The 21,858-nt window shown below is 43.6% G+C and overlaps 1 protein-coding gene across 2 annotated transcripts in view; it reads right to left on the bottom strand.

The window, feature by feature from the left end:
- Positions 1-6,754, bottom strand: part of LOC128698395 (zinc finger MYM-type protein 1-like) — a 46,765-nt gene extending 40,011 nt beyond the window's left edge. Inside the window, exons 1-3 of one of the 2 annotated variants that reach the window (XM_070080575.1) lie at positions 6,715-6,754; positions 2,605-2,989; positions 949-1,245 (exon numbers count right to left, since the gene is read on the bottom strand). In XM_070080575.1, the coding sequence (XP_069936676.1) occupies positions 949-1,245; positions 2,605-2,617 (310 nt within the window). In that variant the 5' untranslated portion in view covers positions 2,618-2,989; positions 6,715-6,754. Of the gene's footprint in view, positions 1-948; positions 1,246-2,604; positions 2,990-6,699 lie in introns of both variants that reach the window. The other variant, XM_070080574.1, reaches the window with a different exon arrangement.
- Positions 6,755-21,858: the final 15,104 nt, after the last annotated feature.

The following is a 21,858-nucleotide window of genomic DNA, read 5'->3' as shown; positions in this document are numbered from 1 at the left end:
GAGGCACCAGAAACAGAGGACTGTGGACAGTTATTTTGTGAAACAGGGGTCCAGTGACTCTCAAACTAGTCCTAGTGGGATTAAAAGACAGAGAAGGGAAGTAACCCCAGAGAGGGCTTTACTTGAAGTCCTCATGGAGGGGGATTCTCCTTCCCAACACTAACCCCAACTCCCTCTCTCCTCCTCCCCATCTTCCAGATGCCATCACCAACCTTCAATAAAGGTAAGTAAAAATGTTATTTTATATTTATATACATAATTGAACACTATATTTGTTGTGAGTATGTAAAACTGTGATTAATCTTTCTAAAATGTATTTTTTGTGAATATTTTTGGGTTCCTGGAACGGATTAATTGTACAGTACAGTGGACCCCCGGTTAACGACATTTTTTCACTCCAGAAGTATGTTCAGGTGCCAGTACTGACGGAATTTGTTCCCATAAGAAATATTGTGAAGTAGATTAGTCCATTTCAGACCCCCAAACATACACGTACAAATGCACTTACATAAATACACTTACATAATTGGTCGCATTCGGAGGTAATCGTTATGCGGGGGTCCACTGTATTTCCATTATTTCTTATGGGAAATATTGGTTTGATTTTCAGACTTTTCGAAATTAGAACTAGCTCTTGGAATGGATTAAGTTCGAAATTTGAGGTTCCACTGTATTAATGTGCATATGAAATATAAAATAGTTGAGGAAATTTTTTAATAATTAAGGAGAGAAAAACTACCTAATTTCTGCAGCTTCATGGTTCTTAAAGCCTCCAGGAACCTGATGAACATGAATTTCAGTGTTTAACTGTACTAATTTTATGTAATCCATCATTATACTTAGTTAGGATCAAAGACCAACACCTGTATTACCTGCTGGGAAGTATTTTAAGCCTGAAAACAAGAAATTGTTTCATAGCCCCAAACAATAGTTTTATTGGTTTCTTACCTTTTTTGTGTGAATTTTCTGCATTATTACCCTCAGAGTTAGGAAAAAAACTCTTATGTTTCAAGACAGTTGAGGTCATATCTCCATTCCTTATAATTTCTTCTTCACAAAACTCTTCTTTGACAAACTCCTCCTTTACTTTAAGGTTTTCATCAATAATGTTATTGGCATTATTGTAGTGTAAGCCAGTCCAGACATTGATGGTGTGGGAAGGCGCCTCCATAACTGAGTCTTCCTCTTTAATTGAATCAAAAATTTCCAAATAATATGGGAAGTCTTCCTCTTGCTTCACTTTATCTGCAATGTAAAACATATCACAAATATAAACCAAATGTATTCTCATTTAAAACTTATAAATTTTCTTCCAGTGTCTGTTTCCCAAACTAAAAAAGGTATCCCAAGGAAGAAGTCATTTACGTAAATAGAGTGCACTACAATTTTTACTTGTTTATGCATTATAAATAATGTAGTAGTTCGATGTAATAAAACATTGGTGGGCACAAAACAAAGCCACTAATATGCAATACATCTCAGGCAAATTAATGCTAATGCTTCAAGATTACTTAAGATTTAGACAGACTATTAAGGGAAAATGCCTGCTGTATCTACAATATTTAGAATACTGATCTGCAGCAGGTTCTGCTTTGAAGCCATACATTGACTTCTCTTCCTTAGCAATGAAAGTCCTAGATGGCATCTTCTTCCAGTATAATACAGTCTCATCCACATTAAAAATCTGATGTTTGGTGTACTTTCCACATTCAATGATCCTGGCTATCTCACGTTGATAACCTCCTGCAGACACTATTTCACCATCAACTTTGTTGCTAAGTTGGCATCTATCTTTAAACCTTTGAAACCAGCCTCTGCTTGCTTCAAATGTATCCTCAGCAGCTTTCTCACCTCTCTCAGCCTTCATAGAATTAAAGATACTTAAGGCCTTGTCCTGGATAATGCCTCGGGTTAAAGACAAGTTCTGACTGCTTTGTTTTTCAATCCACACCAGTAAAACTTTTTCCATGTCAGCAATAAGGCCATCACGTTTTCTTATAACTTTAGTGTTTAATGGTGTAGAACTTTTAACTTGATCCAGCACTTTCTCCTTAGCATTAACAATTGTACTAACAGTCTGGCGAGCTAAACCTAACTTACGTCCTATCTCAGTCATAGTAAAACCTTTCTCACCAAGGGTAATCATTTCTAACTTTTTATTTAAAGTAAGAGCCTTACGACTCCTCTTTTTAACACATCTACCTTTAGATGCCATTGTAATTAACACAAAAATATTATAATATACGTAACAACATTAAAACTTTGGAATAATGTCAGAATATAGAGAGACGCAAAGCCCACAACTGCTGCTATTATTATTACAACAATCAGAACTAAGTGGTAAACCCACAAGGGCCCACAACTGCTGTAAAGAAAGACTAAATCAGACAATAAAATGGTGCTGGACAACCTTCCCTGACTCAGCTGTTGAGGCATTAGGACGAAAAATGCCAAAAAGCAGAACAAGCAGTGGCAGCTCATCAAAAAATAGAATGGGGGGGACTGCATGACTGCAAGCCTCATAGAACAGCATAATAAATGTTATTAAAGTAATTTTTAAAATTAAACTAAATTTAATAATGACAAGAGTTCACATATACGTACCCATAGAAGTCATCACAGTCCTGCTGGTGGAGACGTTGCTAGCTGAGCTGCAACATTCACTTTACCCAACACTGACAAATCAATAACGTTATTTATATGCTTGAATGACTGCTCATGTTTCATTACTTTTTGTGGTAAATGCCTTAAGTCAGTCACGCCACTTCTCTTCCATGAGGAGTCTCCACCAAACAGTAAACATGGAGAACAGAATAAAGTGTTCTTTTCGTCACAATCACAAAGCACAATCACAATCACTTTCCTGGCAAACACTGATGTTAAACTGGTATGTATATTCTTTGCTCCTGCTTGTACTTTTTTGCAGAATGGAAAAAACTGGTGTATGTCGTCCTTTTTCTTTTATCTTTAATTTTTCACTTAAAATCAACTGCGAAAAGTTAATACTTTGTAAATATGGTAAAGTTAATACTTTGTAAATATGCCATGGTAATTAAATTTAACGCTATTGAAAAGAATTCAAATGGCCACTAACGGCCACGCATTACAACGCACAGTCGCAACGTAAACAGACCAATTGCAACTGGATGTGTGCTGCATCGAATGCAGCACCTCGCTGCCAGATGTAACATCAGTAATACCTATACTATCGTACCGCATCAAACTTCTGTTTTTAATCATTTTTTATCTGTTTTCAACAACAACAAAAAATTTGCTTATAAATACATTGAAAACAACATACAACAGATTTTTCCTGTAATATATTTGCCAGTTGCAAATTATTTTAGCGTAAGGCTGATGAAGTTATACGTCTGGCAGTGGGAATCTGGGGGGACTGCAGCTCTGCAGCTCCTACGGACGAACCGCCACTGGGAACAAGTACCGAACATAATGAAGAAAGACTATAATGGAACACCGACAAGATGAACACTATAAAGTGGGACCTTACTGTATAGACCACTTTGCAAAATACGCTATTATGTCCCCAGATCTAAACTACTAACACACTATTACTACTACTATCGCAACGATGTTATTGTTGTTGTTGTTGGGTTTATCAGGGCCACTGACAGCATAAGCCGTACAGAGCCCAACTTCTCGATGGTACGAGGAAGATTTGTTGCCCAGGGCTGGGCGATGAGAGAAAAGGAACAAAAGTTCCTTTGTAAACAGAGACAGAAACTTAAGTTTCCAATTAAATCCGGTGGACGCCCTTGCCAAGCCCCAGCAGAGAGGGATGCCCTTGCCAAGCCCCAGCAGAGAGGGATGCCCTTGCCAAGCCCCAGCAGAGAGGGACGCCCTTGCCAAGCCCCAGCAGAGAGGGACGCCCTTGCCAAGCCCCAGCAGAGAGGGATGCCCTTGCCAAGCCCCAGCAGAGAGGGACGCCCTTGCCAAGCCCCAGCAGAGAGGGACGCCCTTGCCAAGCCCCAGCAGAGAGGGACGCCCTTGCCAAGCCCCAGCAGAGAGGGACGCCCTTGCCAAGCCCCAGCAGAGAGGGACGCCCTTGCCAAGCCCCAGCAGAGAGGGACGCCCTTGCCAAGCCCCAGCAGAGAGGGACGCCCTTGCCAAGCCCCAGCAGAGAGGGACGCCCTTGCCAAGCCCCAGCAGAGAGGGATGCCCTTGCCAAGCCCCAGCAGAGAGGGACGCCCTTGCCAAGCCCCAGCAGAGAGGGACGCCCTTGCCAAGCCCCAGCAGAGAGGGACGCCCTTGCCAAGCCCCAGCAGAGAGGGATGCCCTTGCCAAGCCCCAGCAGAGAGGGACGCCCTTGCCAAGCCCCAGCAGAGAGGGACGCCCTTGCCAAGCCCCAGCAGAGAGGGATGCCCTTGCCAAGCCCCAGCAGAGAGGGACGCCCTTGCCAAGCCCCAGCAGAGAGGGACGCCCTTGCCAAGCCCCAGCAGAGAGGGACGCCCTTGCCAAGCCCCAGCAGAGAGGGACGCCCTTGCCAAGCCCCAGCAGAGAGGGACGCCCTTGCCAAGCCCCAGCAGAGAGGGACGCCCTTGTCAAGCCCCAGCAGAGAGGGACGCCTTTGCCAAGCCCCAGCAGAGAGGGACGCCCACATTCCCACCAGAGTCCAGTAACCGGCTTCCCACCAAAGACCGTTAAAGAATTTCCCGCAAAGCGGAAAAAATGGAGCTGGCTAAAGTAAGCCGATGTACAGTGCCCCTCCTGTACAGTGCCCCTCCTGTACAGTGCCCCTCCTGTACAGTGCCCCTCCTGTACAGTGTCCCTCCTGTACAGTGCCCCTCCTGTACAGTGCCCCTCCTGTACAGTGCCCCTCCTGTACAGTGCCCCTCCTGTACAGTGCCCCTCATGTACAGTGCCCCTCCTGTACAGTGTCCCTCCTGTACAGTGTCCCTCCTGTACAGTGCCCCTCCTGTACAGTGTCCCTCCTGTACAGTGCCCCTCCTGTACAGTGTCCCTCCTGTACAGTGTCCCTCCTGTACAGTGCCCCTCCTGTACAGTGTCCCTCCTGTACAGTGTCCCTCCTGTACAGTGTCCCTCCTGTACAGTGTCCCTCCTGTACAGTGCCCCTCCTGTACAGTGTCCCTCCTGTACAGTGTCCCTCCTGTACAGTGTCCCTCCTGTACAGTGTCCCTCCTGTACAGTGTCCCTCCTGTACAGTGTCCCTCCTGTACAGTGTCCCTCCTGTACAGTGTCCCTCCTGTACAGTGCCCCTCCTGTACAGTGCCCCTCCTGTACAGTGTCCCTCCTGTACAGTGCCCCTCATGTACAGTGTCCCTCCTGTACAGTGCCCCTCATGTACAGTGCCCCTCCTGTACAGTGCCCCTCCTGTACAGTGTCCCTCCTGTACAGTGCCCCTCCTGTACAGTGTCCCTCCTGTACAGTGTCCCTCCTGTACAGTGTCCCTCCTGTACAGTGCCCCTCATGTACAGTGCCCCTCCTGTACAGTGCCCCTCCTGTACAGTGTCCCTCCTGTACAGTGTCCCTCCTGTACAGTGCCCCTCCTGTACAGTGCCCCTCCTGTACAGTGCCCCTCCTGTACAGTGCCCCTCCTGTACAGTGTCCCTCCTGTACAGTGCCCCTCCTGTACAGTGCCCCTCCTGTACAGTGCCCCTCCTGTACAGTGCCCCTCCTGTACAGTGTCCCTCCTGTACAGTGTCCCTCCTGTACAGTGCCCCTCCTGTACAGTGCCCCTCCTGTACAGTGCCCCTCCTTTACAGTGCCCCTCCTGTACAGTGTCCCTCCTGTACAGTGCCCCTCCTGTACAGTGCCCCTCCTGTACAGTGCCCCTCATGTACAGTGTCCCTCCTGTACAGTGCCCCTCCTGTACAGTGTCCCTCCTGTACAGTGCCCCTCCTGTACAGTGCCCCTCCTGTACAGTGTCCCTCCTGTACAGTGCCCCTCCTGTACAGTTCCCCTCCTGTACAGTGCCCCTCATGTACAGTGCCTCTCCTGTACAGTGCCCCTCCTGTACAGTGCCCCTCCTGTACAGTGCCCCTCCTGTACAGTGCCCCTCCTGTACAGTGCCCCTCCTGTACAGTGTCCCTCCTGTACAGTGTCCCTCCTGTACAGTGTCCCTCCTGTACAGTGTCCCTCCTGTACAGTGTCCCTCCTGTACAGTGCCCCTCCTGTACAGTGCCCCTCCTGTACAGTGCCCCTCCTGTACAGTTCCCCTCCTGTACAGTGCCCCTCATGTACAGTGCCTCTCCTGTACAGTGCCCCTCCTGTACAGTGCCCCTCCTGTACAGTGCCCCTCCTGTACAGTGCCCGGCGGGCAAAATAGATGAGGACAAGCGTCCCAGTGAGAACGAGGGAAATTTGTCATTGATACTCAGGCGAGAGACGTCCACACCTGACGAAGGCTAAGATAAGACTTCGTTCGGATTTTTAACCCTGGAGGGTTAGCCACCCAGGATAACCCAAGAAAGTCAGTGAGTCATCATGGACTGTCTAACTTATTTCCATTGTGGTCCTCAATCTTGTCACCCAGGATGCGACCCACACCAGTCGACTAACACCCAGGTACCTATTTGCTGCTAGGTGAACAGGACAACAGGTGTAAGGAAACGTGTCGAAATGTTTCCACCCGCCGGGAATCGAACCCGGGCCCTCCGTGTGTGAAGCGGGAGCTTTAGCCACCAGGCAGAAGACCTCTAATAAAATTACTTACTTACTTACTTAATCTTATCTTACTACTATGGCAAGGATCTGCTTCTTGTTGTTGTTGTTGTTGTTAGGGTTTATAGAGCCACTGACGCTTGACGCCGTACCGAACCCTACCGTCCAGTGTCCGGGACAGAAACCTCGACCAAAGTGGAGGAAGGAAAACACAATCCAGCAAGCGTAAACCATACCCCCGGCCGGGATTGAACCCGCGGTCATAGAGTCTCAAAACTCCAGCCCGTCGCGTTAGCCACTAGACCAGCTAGCCACAATAAGATTCATCCAACTAGGTATATTTCTACACCATAGGAAGGTTAGCACAGGCACCTCTGTGACCACAAATGCAAGTTTTTACAGACGAATCTCCAGCTAGCGTGGCCGTGACGTCATGTTGACGGCAGTGAAGGGACTTGAGCTAGAGTTCGTCACGGCCACGCTAGCTGGAGATTCGTCTGTAAAAACTTGCATTTGTGGTCACAGAGGTGCCTGTGCTAACCTTCCTATGGTGTAGAAATATACCTAGTTGGATGAATCTTATTGTGGCTAGCTGGTCTAGTGGCTAACGCGACGGGCTGGAGTTTTGAGACTCTATGACCGCGGGTTCAATCCCAGCCGGGGGTATGGTTTATTTGCAATCGTGTCATTACGATTTAGTAAGTAAGTAAGTAAGTAAGTTTATTCAGGTATACACAAATACAGTTACATAGAATTATCATACATAGCAGCATATGTGTAGAGAACCTAGGATAACCCAAAAAAGTCAGACAGAGTGACTTATTTCCATTGGGGTCATGTTGACAGCAAGCGTATATAGGCACAGGCACACGTAAGTACAATTATCATAGTGTAAATTACCTTCAAGGACCCCACTGGAAATAAGTCACTTTGACTTTTTTGGGTTATCCTAAGTAATTCACACATGTATGATAATTGTACTTAATGTGTACCTGTGCCTAAACAAAGTGATTTACGTATTTCCATTGGGGTCCTTGATTAACTACAGTAGGTATTATATGCCCCCACTGCTCCTTGATGCCAATTAGTAGGCACAAGTACAGGTCAGGATCTGACGGTCTTGAGGGTCACATTCATCACTGTGTAGGAGTTGTAGGGTGAAAGACTGTAGGCAAGGCAGCACGGAGGAGAGTCCGTGCAGGGATAAGTATTATTATTATTATTATTATTATAATCAAGGGGAAGCGCTAAACCCAGAGGATTATACAGCGCCTGGGGGGGGGGATGTGGAAGGCATTCAGGCCTAATTCGGGGAACTGGAGAACAGATCCAATTCCCTAAATCAAGAGCCCCTCACCAACATCAAGGAACCTTCCTTGAGGGACAGGGATAAGTAACTTTATTTAAGCACAGGTACACAATAAGTACAATTATCATACATACTGTAAATTACCTAGGATAATCCAAAAAGCCAAAGTGGCTTATTTCCACAGCAGGAAGTGCTCCGCCGTCTCAGGCTGAGAGGGACACCACTGGCAGGACGGGGAGTCTATAATCTGCGTGTGGACGTGTGAATTGCTCATTACTCTATAATTTGTTCATGATTGTAGCCATGTATAAACATAAGTAAGTAAATTAACTTACTTACAGGATTCATTACCTTCGTAACTTGTGAGTTCATTACCTTTGTACCTTGTTCAGCTATCAAAACTTTGGGGTCCAGTCCCTGGACCCATTATGTACCTCTGTAATGTTGAGGTACAGTCCCTGGACCCATTATGTACCTCTGTAATGTTGAGGTACAGTCCCTGGACCCATTATGTACCTCTGTAATGATGAGGTACAGTCCCTGGACCCATTATGTACCTCTGTAATGTTGAGGTACAGTCCCTGGACCCATTATGTACCTCTGTAATGATGAGGTACAGTCCCTGGACCCATTATGTACCTCTGTAATGTTGAGGTACAGTCCCTGGACCCATTATGTACCTCTGTAATGTTGAGGTACAGTCCCTGGACCCATTATGTACCTCTGTAATGATGAGGTACAGTCCCTGGACCCATTATGTACCTCTGTGATGTTGAGGTACAGTCCCTGGAACCATTATGTACCTCTGTAATGTTGAGGTACAGTCCCTGGACCCATTATGTACCTCTGTAATGTTGAGGTACAGCCCCTGGACCCATTATGTACCTCTGTAATGATGAGGTACAGTCCCTGGACCCATTATGTACCTCTGTAATGTTGAGGTACAGTCCCTGGACCCATTATGTACCTCTGTAATGATGAGGTACAGTCCCTGGACCCATTATGTACCTCTGGAATGTTGAGGTACAGTCCCTGGACCCATTATGTACCTCTGTAATGTTGAGGTACAGTCCCTGGACCCATTATGTACCTCTGTAATGATGAGGTACAGTCCCTGGACCCATTATGTACCTCTGTGATGTTGAGGTACAGTCCCTGGACCCTTTATGTACCTCTGTAATGTTGAGGTACAGTCCCTGGACCCATTATGTACCTCTGTAATGATGAGGTACAGTCCCTGGACCCATTATGTACCTCTGTGATGTTGAGGTACAGTCCCTGGACCCATTATGTACCTCTGCAATGTTGAGGTACAGTCTCTGGACCCATTATGTACCTCTGTAATGATGAGGTACAGTCCCTGGACCCATTATGTACCTCTGTGATGTTGAGGCACAGTCCCTGGACCCATTATGTACCTCTGCAATGTTGAGGTACAGTCCCTGGACCCATTATGTACCTCTGTAATGTTGAAGTACAGTCCCTGGACCCATTATATACATCTGTAATCTTTTAACTACCACCCACGGGGTGGGTATTGGGTGCATAGTAAACATATCAAGCTGAACTGAAGGCTGTGCAGATAAATATACAAATACAAGCTTATTTCAACGTGATACAAAGTTTATACAGGAGCGGATGATACCAGAGTGCATAAGCCCTTGTTTATATAGAGCATTTCTGGCAAGCTTAAGCCAGCTGTGAATGACCTGCTGTATAGTCCTTGTGGCTTAGCGCTTCTTTTTTGATTATAATAATAATAGTAATGTGAATGACCTACCCAGAGGCTGGTCAGTGCAACATCCATTGACTGGGATGACGAGCACAAGGACAGGGACCGTTGACAGACCGAATTGAGATCAATGTCGAAGAAGTGAGGGAACACGCAAGTTCTCCCTGCCAGAAACCTCACCTGGAGTTTACCTGGAGAGAGTTCCGGGGGTCAACGCCCCCGCGGCCCGGTCTGTGACTAGGCCTCCTGGTGGATCAGAGCCTGATCAACCAGGCTGTTGCTGCTGGCTGCACGCAAACTAACGTACGAGCCACAGCCCGGCTGGTCAGGTACCGACTTTAGGTGCTTGTCCAGTGCCAGCTTGAAGACTGCCAGGGGTCTGTTGGTAATCCCCCTTATGTATGCTGGGAGGCAGTTGAACAGTCTCGGGCCCCTGACACTTAATGTATGGTCTCTTAACGTGCTAGTGACACCCCTGCTTTTCATTGGGGTGATGTTGCATCGTCTGCCAAGTCTTTTGCTTTCGTAGTGAGTGATTTTCGTGTGCAAGTTCGGTACTAGTCCCTCTAGGATTTTCCAGGTGTATATAATCATGTATCTCTCCCTCCTGCGTTCCAGGGAGTACAGGTTTAGGAACATCAAGCGCTCCCAGTAATTGAGGTGTTTTATCTCCGTTATGCGCGCCGTGAAGGTTCTATGTACATTTTCTAGGTCAGGAATTTCACCTGCCTTGAAAGGTGCTGTTAGTGTGCAGCAATATTCCAGCCTAGATAGAACAAGTGACCTGAAGAGTGTCATCATGGGCTTGGCCTCCCTAGTTTTGAAGGTTCTCATTATCCATCCTGTCATTTTTCTAGCAGATGCGATTGATACAATGTTATGGTCCTTGAAGGTGAGATCCTCCGACATGATCACTCCCAGGTCTTTGACGTTAGTGTTTCGCTCTATTTTGTGGCCAGAATTTGTTTTGTACTCTGATGAAGATTTAATTTCCTCATGTTTACCATATCTGAGTAATTGAAATTTCTCATCGTTGAACTTCATATTGTTTTCTGCAGCCCACTGAAAGATTCGGTTGATGTCCGCCTGGAGCCTTGCAGTGTCTGCAATGGAAGACACTGTCATGCAGATTCGGGTGTCATCTGCAAAGGAAGACACGGTGCTGTGGCTGACATCCTTGTCTACGTCGGATATGGACACGGGGGTCGTCCCACTGTTACTAAAAACAACAGACATAGCCCCACTCCACAAAGTTGGCAGTAAAGCAACAGCAAAGAACTACAGACCGATAGCACTAACATCCCATATCATAAAAATCTTTGAAAGGGTCCTAAGAAGCAAGATCACCACCCATCTAGAAACACATCAGTTACACAACCAAGGGCAACATGGGTTTAGAACAGGTCGATCCTGTCTGTCTCAACTATTGGATCACTACGACAAGGTCCTTGATGCACTAGAAGACAAAAAGAATGCAGATGTAATATATACAGACTTTGCGAAAGCCTTCGACAAGTGTGACCATGGCGTAATAGCGCACAAAATGCGTGCTAAAGGAATAACAGGAAAAGTCGGTCGATGGATCTATAATTTCCTCACTAACAGAACACAGAGAGTAGTAGTCAACAGAGTAAAGTCCGAGGCAGCCACGGTGAAAAGTTCTGTTCCACAAGGCACAGTACTCGCTCCCATCTTGTTTCTCACCCTCATATCTGACATAGACAAGGATGTCAGCCACAGCACCGTGTCTTCCTTTGCAGATGACACCCGAATCTGCATGACAGTGTCTTCCATTGCAGACACTGCAAGGCTCCAGGCGGACATCAACCAAATCTTTCAGTGGGCTGCAGAAAACAATATGAAGTTCAACGATGAGAAATTTCAAGTACTCAGATATGGTAAACACGAGGAAATTAAATCTTCATCAGAGTACAAAACAAATTCTGGCCACAAAATAGAGCGTAACACCAACGTCAAAGACCTGGGAGTGATCATGTCTGAGGATCTCACCTTCAAGAACCATAACATTGTATCAATTGCATCTGCTAGAAAAATGACAGGATGGATAATGAGAACCTTCAAAACTAGGGATGCCAAGCCCATGATGACACTCTTCAGGTCACTTGTTCTATCTAGGCTGGAATATTGCTGCACACTAACAGCACCTTTCAAGGCAGGTGAAATTGCTGACCTAGAAAATGTACAGAGAACCTTCACGGCGCGCATAACGGAGATAAAACACCTCAATTACTGGGAGCGCTTGAGGTTCCTAAACCTGTATTCCCTGGAACGCAGGAGGGAGAGATACATGATTATATACACCTGGAAAATCCTAGAGGAACTAGTACCGAACTTGCACACGAAAATCACTCACTACGAAAGCAAAAGACTTGGCAGACGATGCACCATCCCCCCAATGAAAAGCAGGGGTGTCACTAGCACGTTAAGAGACCATACAATCAGTGTCAGGGGCCCGAGACTGTTCAACTGCCTCCCAGCATACATAAGGGGGATTACCAACAGACCCCTGGCAGTCTTCAAGCTGGCACTGGACAAGCACCTAAAGTCGGTTCCTGATCAGCCGGGCTGTGGCTCGTACGTTGGTTTGCGTGCAGCCAGCAGTAACAGCCTGGTTAATCAGGCTCTGATCCACCAGGAGGCCTGGTCACAGACCGGGCCGCGGGGGCGTTGACCCCCGGAACTCTCTCCAGGTAAACTCCAGGTAAACAAATCTTTAACTAACTCATCAAAATGTATCTTCTCGAGGACACAGCTCTCAACATCCAATAGGCACAGAGCACCTAGTCTTTCATGGGTCATTGTCGTTCTCAGATAATTCTTTATCAGTGCCACTTTACCGAACGACCTTTCTCCTGAACAACTAGTGACCATCATGCTCAAATATATTCTAAGGGCTACATTAACACCTGGAAAGGTATCAGCAAGACAGTCATGTAGTAAAACTGCCTGTCGAGTGAGACATGACCTGAGCTTGGTAAAGGCTGTAAACTGGACAATTTCCTCAACAAACATACTACTGAAGTCTTGAGGATAAACACTGATAAGTTTCTTAGCCTCATTTTTTATCTCTGCATCAGGTAGACTGCATAAGTTGACTATTACATTGAACCTGTCATTCACTACTTGGTATTGCTACCCTGCGTTGTTGTAAGGCAACACACAACTGATCTCCAAATGACATCGAAAGTTTCACATCAGAATTTTTCTCTGAGAGACAAAAAAACTTCCTCTGAGACTGATGCTGGGTTTGCATCATATTCCTTGTTTCTCTTTCTTTACCTGCTTGTAGTTGATTTATAGTCTGTGTTGCCACAGATGTTCCTAGCATCCATTTTCAGCTCTTCATACCTATCTCGAATTGATTTCAGAAACCTTTCCAAAGAATTAATTAAATCCACATTTTTTCGGATCAACATCAACACCTTGGAAAGCTTTGTTTGTACTGTTGAATCGTATAAGGATTATGTTCCAGAGCTTAGCCATCAGAGCAGTTTCAAGAAAATTCATTTTGTCTCATAATGCCTGAGCTTCATGTCTTGCTACGGGTATTTGCTTCAAGTCACTTTCAATATCTCTGAGGGTTCACTAAATCTTGAAGGACAGGATGTTACCTCGTGTTGTGTGGAAGCTGTTAGTTATTTTGCCTTTATACAGAGCTTATACACCTTTTTTTCTGAGTAAACACGCAGATGGGCAAATCTAATGAAGTCTTTGGAAGGAAATAAAGGAGCACTGGTCGATCTCTTTCTGACAGACTTAGGGAGCACAAAAATAGTGTTAGGCTTGCCGACACTAACAATGCTCTTTTCTGTCACGTCAGAGATCATAGCCATCCTATTGACTGGTCTTCTGCTAAAACTGTCTTCCCTACTTCCAACTCGAACAGTCGCCGTCTAGTTGAATCCTCTCTTATACACAACTTTCCTTGTATGAACCTTAGCCCTGGCTTCGTCTCTGTAGATGCCTTCCTCTCCCACTACATTGTAAAATGCTCCAAACTTCAGAACACCCGTGACTTAACCTGAATCCTCATTTTTTCTTCTTCTTCTTCTTTTTCTTCTTCCTCTTCCCCTTTCCTCTCTCCTTTTCTCCTCTGGGTTGTCTTTCTCTCTCCTGTCTCGTGTTTCTGTTCCTTCTTTATTTTATTTCACCACTTCCCCTTTCACGCACCTCGGTGCGCTTGCTCTCCCTCTGTGGGTTTCTAGCTCTCTTGCAGTGCTCCCCTTCCTTTGTATTTGACTGGCTCGTCTTCCTTATTTCCCACTTCTACCACTACCACTACTACTACCTCTTCTTCTTCTACCACATCTACTGATGAAATTAGACACATGTGCGGCGTCTGGTTGTCTTTGTTGTGGACGTTTCGCCATCCAGTGGCTGGCTGGATGGCGAAGCGTCTACGGTGGGGATGCCCGGGTGTTGTGCATGTGTCATTTCATCCTGTCGGTATTATATACATTTCTTGTACTACTACTACTACTACTACTACTACCACTACTACTACCTCCACCTCTTCCTGCCTATATATAGCCGTCCTGTTCCACCTCTGTTAGTGTGACTTTGTCAATGGTCCAAGTCGGACCGAAACGTCGTCGCAAGCTTCTGTCTTTTATGTGCGGGTTATTTGTGTATCGTTCCAGTCACGGTATTGTGCCTTTTTGTTATTTATCTCTGAGGGCATTTTGAATAGAGTTGAATCCATGTACAAGAGCTTCAGCAGCATCAGCTCTTACTGACCATCGAGTGCCTGAAAGAGACTTCACAGTTAGTGCTCCTTTATTTCCTTCCAAAGACTTCATTAGATTTGCCCATCTGCGTGTTTACTCAGAAAAAAAGGTGTATAAGCTCTGTATAAAGGCAAAATAACTAACAGCTTCCACACAACACGAGGTAACATCCTGTCCTTCAAGATTTAGTGAGTGAACAGCACAGGGAATAAAAACTGCTGCTGAGTTCTTATTTTTAAGTCTGGTCTTCGTCCCTGTGTAGCAACGGGACAAATTATGGCATTGTCGTAGGACTTCCCTCTGCAGTCTTCATAATTAATACCATCTTTTTGTAGAAATTCTAGCAGAGATGCAGACAAGACTAGCCTTGTTAGAGCCAATCTGTAGGAAAGTTAAAAATCTTTCTACTGGCTTTCCAGAAACGACATATCGAACAATCACTGTTAGCTGGTCAACATGAACCAGATCAGGTGTTGCATCAACTGAAACTGAGAAGTACTTTGTCACAATATAATTCTTTACATATTTCATCATCATTAGCAGAACAATTTATTCGTAGATTGTTGGTGATAAATATGACTGCTTACCACTTGCAGGATTACCAGTTTCTTTAAGGTGTCCCGACAGAAATGGATCAAATTGTGCAATAAGTTCCATGATTCCTGGAAGTTCCCATTATGTTTGGATCCTATGATCTCCTCACTACCCTTAACTGCCAGGCCTCTCAGCTAAAGAGACTGTCAGTGCCAAAACACGGCGCAATACTTCACACTAGTATTATTTTCATTCACTTGTTTCTCCAACTGCCTATCGACATAATAGGAGTTCTCACATCGACGATTGAACTTTAGCACAGAATTTCGGTGACTGACTTCTTTCATGAATTTTAATTTTTTTTCTCTGCATTTTTCCAGTCATTAAAGCCATCCTTGCTGGTAAACCTGCCACATCCGCTAGTCATCAGAGCACAATAAAAGCAATAAACAGCACCTTTGATTGGCTGCAGGAACCACTTTCTCAAATGCTGTTCACCATTGTCGTGAATAGAGTAAAACACGGTATTGTTGAAATGGCGACAATGCATGTCCAGCTTGACCTGACCTGACTGATAATAGCATCGAGATTCTGGGTACGAGTTGGAATTATTTTTGTTCAGACATATGGTGGCAGTTGACCAAGAGGACACATGTTTTTCTCTGACAGGAAACCACATGGCTGGGTCTGAATCACATGGTGGTGCTTCACTGTCCATGTCTACACAAGTATCTGTAGATACTTGGTATGTTCTTTTTATTTTCTGTAGATATACTCGGTAATGCGGGTGGGACCTCAGAAGAAACACCATCTGGTACTGGTTCTTTATTAGTAGCTTCTATGTTTTCCACAACGGAAGCAGAGAAAAATTCTGTAAAGCATTTTGCCTTTGCTCAGACTGCAGCATTTCTTTCTCTTAAATCTTAGGAACTTTTTCTTTTCTGAGCTGGAAATATAAACACATATGCAGTATAATGTGATCCTTTATTGACAACGTTTCGCCCACACAGTCGGTTTTATCAAGTCACAAACAGATCTACCTGGGATGATGGTACGTGAGTATTTATAGGACAAAGTCAGGTTGAGAATGCTGGGTCAGGTTGAGAATGCTGCATGTGACAATCTACCGAGTGGGGTTATAGAGTCTAATACCTTGGGTAGCTTTGAAGAGAGATTGGATAAGTATACGAGTAGACATTCTGCAGTGTTCCTCCATTCCTATGTTCTTATGTGGGATAGCGATGAAGAAGTTTCTTGGCAAGTGGGTCAGCTATGTTAGAGAAGCCATTGTTCTGGTTGAAGTTGTCGGATATAGAGATAAGCATTGGTTCCAGGATTTTTCGGTAGTGTGTGTTATCTTCTCTAGCGATAAGTCTTGAGTTTCTGTAGTTTATTAAATGGTTGTGTGAATTTCGGTATTATACACAGGCATTCCTTGTATGGTCAGATCTGCCTGCTTACTGGTGTTCTGAAATACGTGTTTGGAGGTCTATTGATGTTTCTCCCACGTATAATTTGCTGCAGTCATTACAAGGGATTATGTATACCCCTGCAGATGATGGAAGCTTGTCCTGTCTCTTACTGGTAATGTCTTTGGTGGTCGTCGTTGTGGAGGTAGATACTTGGAATGAGGTATTGTAAAAGATGTTGGAAACGTGTTTGGCAATGGAGTTGGTGGGGGGGACTATGTATCTCTTCTGGTCAGTGTCTTCTCTTGGTGTGTTGATGATGTTTAATGTCTGTCGTCTGCAGTCTCTGATGAAGTGACGAGGATAGTGAAGTTTGGAAAAAAAACTTGTTCAATTATAGTGCATTCTTCCTCAAGAAACTCATTGCTGCAGATTCTGAGAGAGCGCAGGAAAAAGCCTATAATTACACAACGTTTAGTTTTGGTGTCGTGGTGAGAGTAGAAGTGGAGAAGATCGTGTTGGTTGGTAGGTTTTCGATAGATTTGAAAACGAAGTTCATGGTCAGATTAGCAGAGAAGAATATCAAGGAAAGGAAGAGTGTTGTCGACTTCTTGTTCTAGTGGATTGATGGCTCGACCTGGTTGAGCTTGTGTTGGAGAGCTTGAAAGTTGAAGCGTCTGGGAGTTATGATGAGAATGCCGTCAACATAACGGAGCCAGGTGACAGACGAGGGAATAATAGTGGAAAATCGTTTTGCTTCTAAATGTTCCATGTATATGTTTCCCAGGACGGCAGTTAGTGGCGAACCCATGGGTAGTCCAAAAGTCTGCTGAAAGAGGTGATTTTCGAAAGAGAAACACGTAAAGCCAACACATAGTTCAGCAAGGTCTATGAAATCGCTGGATGGAATAGGAAGACCAAGTGAATCGTCAATTTTCCTGCGCAAGAGATCGATGGCTTGTGTAGTAGGTACTTCGGTGAATTTTCCGTGGCATAATGGGTCTTCTGAAAAAAAAAAAATTCAGATTTTTTGTCATTTAATAACAATGTAGTTAATGACACATACATACATACATACACACACACACACACACACACACACACACACACACACACACATATATATATGTATATATATATATATATATATATATATCGCAAACCTTTGTAAACAACACTCAAATCTAAAACACGGACACTATTGCCCCACACTAAAGCAGTCGACGAACACACACAGGCACATATATAACCCCAGGCCACCAATCGTTGGACATTGACCTCTACACTGACACTAACCAGAAATAGCCCTTCTGATGTCGACATAGCCAGTCAAAACAATGCACGCAATAGCTACCTCGCACACACAAACACAGACATACACGCTCACTCACAGACGCGTGTGTGTGCACCCTGGTCACCTCTGACCTCATGATCTGGCGAATTACCTCTAAATTGATGCTAACTAGAAATAGTTATGTCAAGTTATTCAAAGGAAGAGGGGTGGAGCGCCCCCTTTCTATTTTCTGATGCTCCCCGTACACGCTTTACTTGCTAATTCTTTTTTTCAATTAAAATAATTTTTCATTATTACATTTTGTTATAAAGGAAGTCGTTCGTCTGGGGCCCCCTCTGGCATGGGGGGGCCCCTCTGGCAGGGGAACCCTGGGCAGTTGCTCCCTTATAAATCCGGCCCTGAATATTTGAATTAGTTTTGACGGTGCGTGTGCCCTAATTTGCCATTTTAATTGAAGAAATTTGGTTATTAGTTTTCGTGATCTAATTTGTGATCGCCTCTTCTGATTCGTTTCAAAACTTAATCTAGAATATTTATCTACATTAGAAACACATGGCGCACTCTGCGCCATTATTGTGGTGTGCATGACATACAGCATCTCAGATCACGCAGTTTCTTATTATTTCCTATATAAACGCTACAATTTGTTGTTTTTCTCCAGCTCTAACAGAAAAAATATTTTCTGGAATAACAATTTATGTCACCACTTGATAGTAGTCTGGAGATGAATTCCTCTTCATTATCTGACTAAACCAATGTTTACTTCGTATATATCTGTAAATGTTGCTGCTTTAAACACCTTCTCTAGTATAAGTTCTTCGAAAAAACGTAGGAATTGATGGTTTAGTAATATCTAAAAGATTATTCACCAATATCAACTTAAAAAGGTCACTAATATTTATGATTCCTAAATATTTATACCATTTCATGTTAGCTTGTCCATGCTGACGTTTAATTAATTTATATTCGCCAGTACTTTAAGGAAGCACGTACTAATGTTCCCAACCGTACCGGGGATCAACCCCCCGGAACTTAGTGTGTGAGCCGAGTGCGCTAACAATCCAGCGATGGGATTTTACCTATTCAAGTGCCAAATTCATAGAAGATGAATATTGTCTCACAATATCTTGGTATGATTACGTAAACAATCAGAAATATTATAACGATGACAATTACGAGAGAGTTTCTCACTTTTAGTCAGAAGATAAGATAGTCGCCATAGTTACAGAAGTGATATTAGACTCAGAACTGTTATTACTTTCTTGGAGGAGCGCTAGACCTGTAGGAATTATATAGCGCTTCTCGGAAAGGGAAGCACCCAGGTTTGATCCAGCGTAAGGGCAGGTCTAATTCCTTGGATCATGAACCTTCACTAGCATCAAGGAACTTCCCTGGAGTGTTAAGCTTGGTATGCAACACCAAAGATTGTAATAAAGTTGGTAGAATTACCGACAATATGTAAAGTAAAAGGACACAAGTGCAACTAATGTGACATTTTATTGTGGCAACGTTTCGCTCTCCAGGAGCTTTGTCGAGCTTTGTCAAGGCTTGACAAAGCTCCTGGAGAGCGAAACATTGCCACAATAAAATGTCACATTAGTTGCACTTGTGTCCTTTTACTTTACATACATCACAAAAGATGTCACTAAACATCTAAGATGTGATAAACGTAATAAATAACAATATACAATACTACCAACAAAGTCAGACATCACTTGACAAACTACAAAACCTGTGATACTGAACTACAGTAGAGAACTGTGCAATAACATGGGATTACAAACAGTCAGAATACCAAGCAAGGAAAATACTCCCAGTAATAGTGTGTGATTAATTATACAAAATTAATTATACAAAATTAATTATACAAAATTAATTATACAAAATTAATTATACAAAATTAATTATACAAAATGTAAATTAAATGACTATGCAAGATATTTGAGTAGTAAACAGTGGATACTTAAAATTGTTGATGTGTGAGTACTGTCAACATTATGTTGTGTGAGTACTGTCAACATTATGTTGTGTGAGTACTGTCAACATTATGTTGTGTGAGTACTGTCAACATTATGTTGTGTGAGTACTGTCAACATTATGTTGTGTGAGTACTGTCAACATTATGTTGTGTGAGTACTGTCAACAATATGATGTGTGAGTACTGTCAACATTATGTTGTGTGAGTACTTTGAACAATATGATGTGTGAGTACTTTGAACAATATGATGTGTGAGTACTTTGAACAATATGATGTGTGAGTACTTTGAACAATATGATGTGTGAGTACTTTGAACAATATGATGTGTGAGTACTTTGAACAATATGATGTGTGAGTACTTTGAACAATATGATGTGTGAGTACTTTGAACAATATGATGTGTGAGTACTTTGAACAATATGTTGTGTGAGTACTGTCAACAATATGATGTGTGAGTACTGTCAACATTATGTTGTGTGAGTACTTTGAACAATATGTTGTGTGTGTACTTTGAACAATATGTTGTGTGAGTACTTTGAACAATATGTTGTGTGAGTACTTTGAACAATATGTTGTGTGAGTACTTTGAACAATATGTTGTGTGAGTACTTTGAACAATATGATGTGTGAGTACTTTGAACAATATGTTGTGTGAGTACTTTGAACAATATGTTGTGTGAGTACTTTGAACAATATGTTGTGTGAGTACTTTGAACAATATGTTGTGTGAGTACTTTGAACAATATGTTGTGTGAGTACTTTGAACAATATGATGTGTGAGTACTTTGAACAATATACACTAACTAATGACCAGTAATCTCCTCAAGCTTTCCTTTGTATGTCAAAATTCATCAGTACACTAACGTTCATTAAGTCACCAAGGGTTGTATATTATCACTATTATTATTATTATTATTATTATTATTATTATTATTATTATTATTATTATTATTATTATCATTATTATTTTTATTTTTATTATTAAACATTATGTAATTTAGTATTAATTACCAGAGGTACGACGTTATTATTTTTATTTCCAGTGACTTTGTTGGAAATGTAAATATAAAAGAAACACTACCTGTTTATAAATTCAAGTCTCTTCTCAAAGATCACTTACTCACCCAAAACCAAATAAATACTGAATAACTGAACCTTATAAATTGTATATCTTAAATGTTTCTCACTTTGATTTACGCTGTGAATTTAGTATTAATTACCAGAGGTACGACGTCTTCCATTTATTTTTATTTCCAGTGACTTTGTTGGAGTGTCAGAAGTGGTTGTTAATGTACGACAATATGTACATAAACAGTTGATGTCTCTTGTTTTATATATGTTGTCAGGTTTTGTACTGAACTTAATTATTTGCCAGAATTAGTGATATTCATGGATGATCCCGACTTTACCTTGAACATGGTAAAAAATAATAAAAAAAATATTGATTTCAGTGGTGATGAAATACAGGTCTCACATGCGCTTCTGCTTCCATCTGTGTACCAGCTAGAGTCGCTGCTGCTTCCACCTGTGTACCAGCTAGAGTCGCTGCTGCTTCCACCTGTGTACCAGGTAGAGTCGCTGCTGCTTCCACCTGTGTACCAGGTAGAGTCGCTGCTGCTTCCTTCTGTGTACCAGCTAGAGTCGCTGCTGCTTCCACCTGTGTACCAGCTAGAGTTGCTGCTGCTTCCTTCTGTGTACCAGCTAGAGTCGCTGCTGCTTCCACCTGTGTACCAGCTAGAGTCGCTGCTGCTTCCACCTGTGCACCAGCTAGAGTCGCTGCTGCTTCCACCTGTGTACCAGCTAGAGTCGCTGCTGCTTCCACCTGTGTACCAGCTAGAGTCGCTGCTGCTTCCTTCTGTGTACCAACTAGAGTCGCTGCTGCTTCCACCTGTGTACCAGCTAGAGTTGCTGCTGCTTCCTTCTGTGTACCAGCTAGAGTCGCTGCTGCTTCCATCTGTGTACCAGCTAGAGTCGCTGCTGCTTCCACCTGTGTACCAGCTAGAGTTGCTGCTGCTTCCTTCTGTGTACCAGCTAGAGTTGCTGCTGCTTCCACCTGTGTACCAGCTAGAGTTGCTGCTGCTTCCTTCTGTGTACCAGCTAGAGTCGCTGCTGCTTCCACCTGTGTACCAGCTAGAGTTGCTGCTGCTTCCTTCTGTGTACCAGCTAGAGTTGCTGCTGCTTCCACCTGTGTACCAGCTAGAGTCGCTGCTGCTTC

The sequence above is a fragment of the Cherax quadricarinatus genome, unplaced genomic scaffold (genome assembly GCF_038502225.1).
Source record: "Cherax quadricarinatus isolate ZL_2023a unplaced genomic scaffold, ASM3850222v1 Contig626, whole genome shotgun sequence".
In the NCBI taxonomy this organism is placed as follows: Eukaryota; Metazoa; Arthropoda; class Malacostraca; order Decapoda; family Parastacidae; genus Cherax; species Cherax quadricarinatus.
This window is presented reverse-complemented; position numbering and strand designations above follow the sequence as displayed.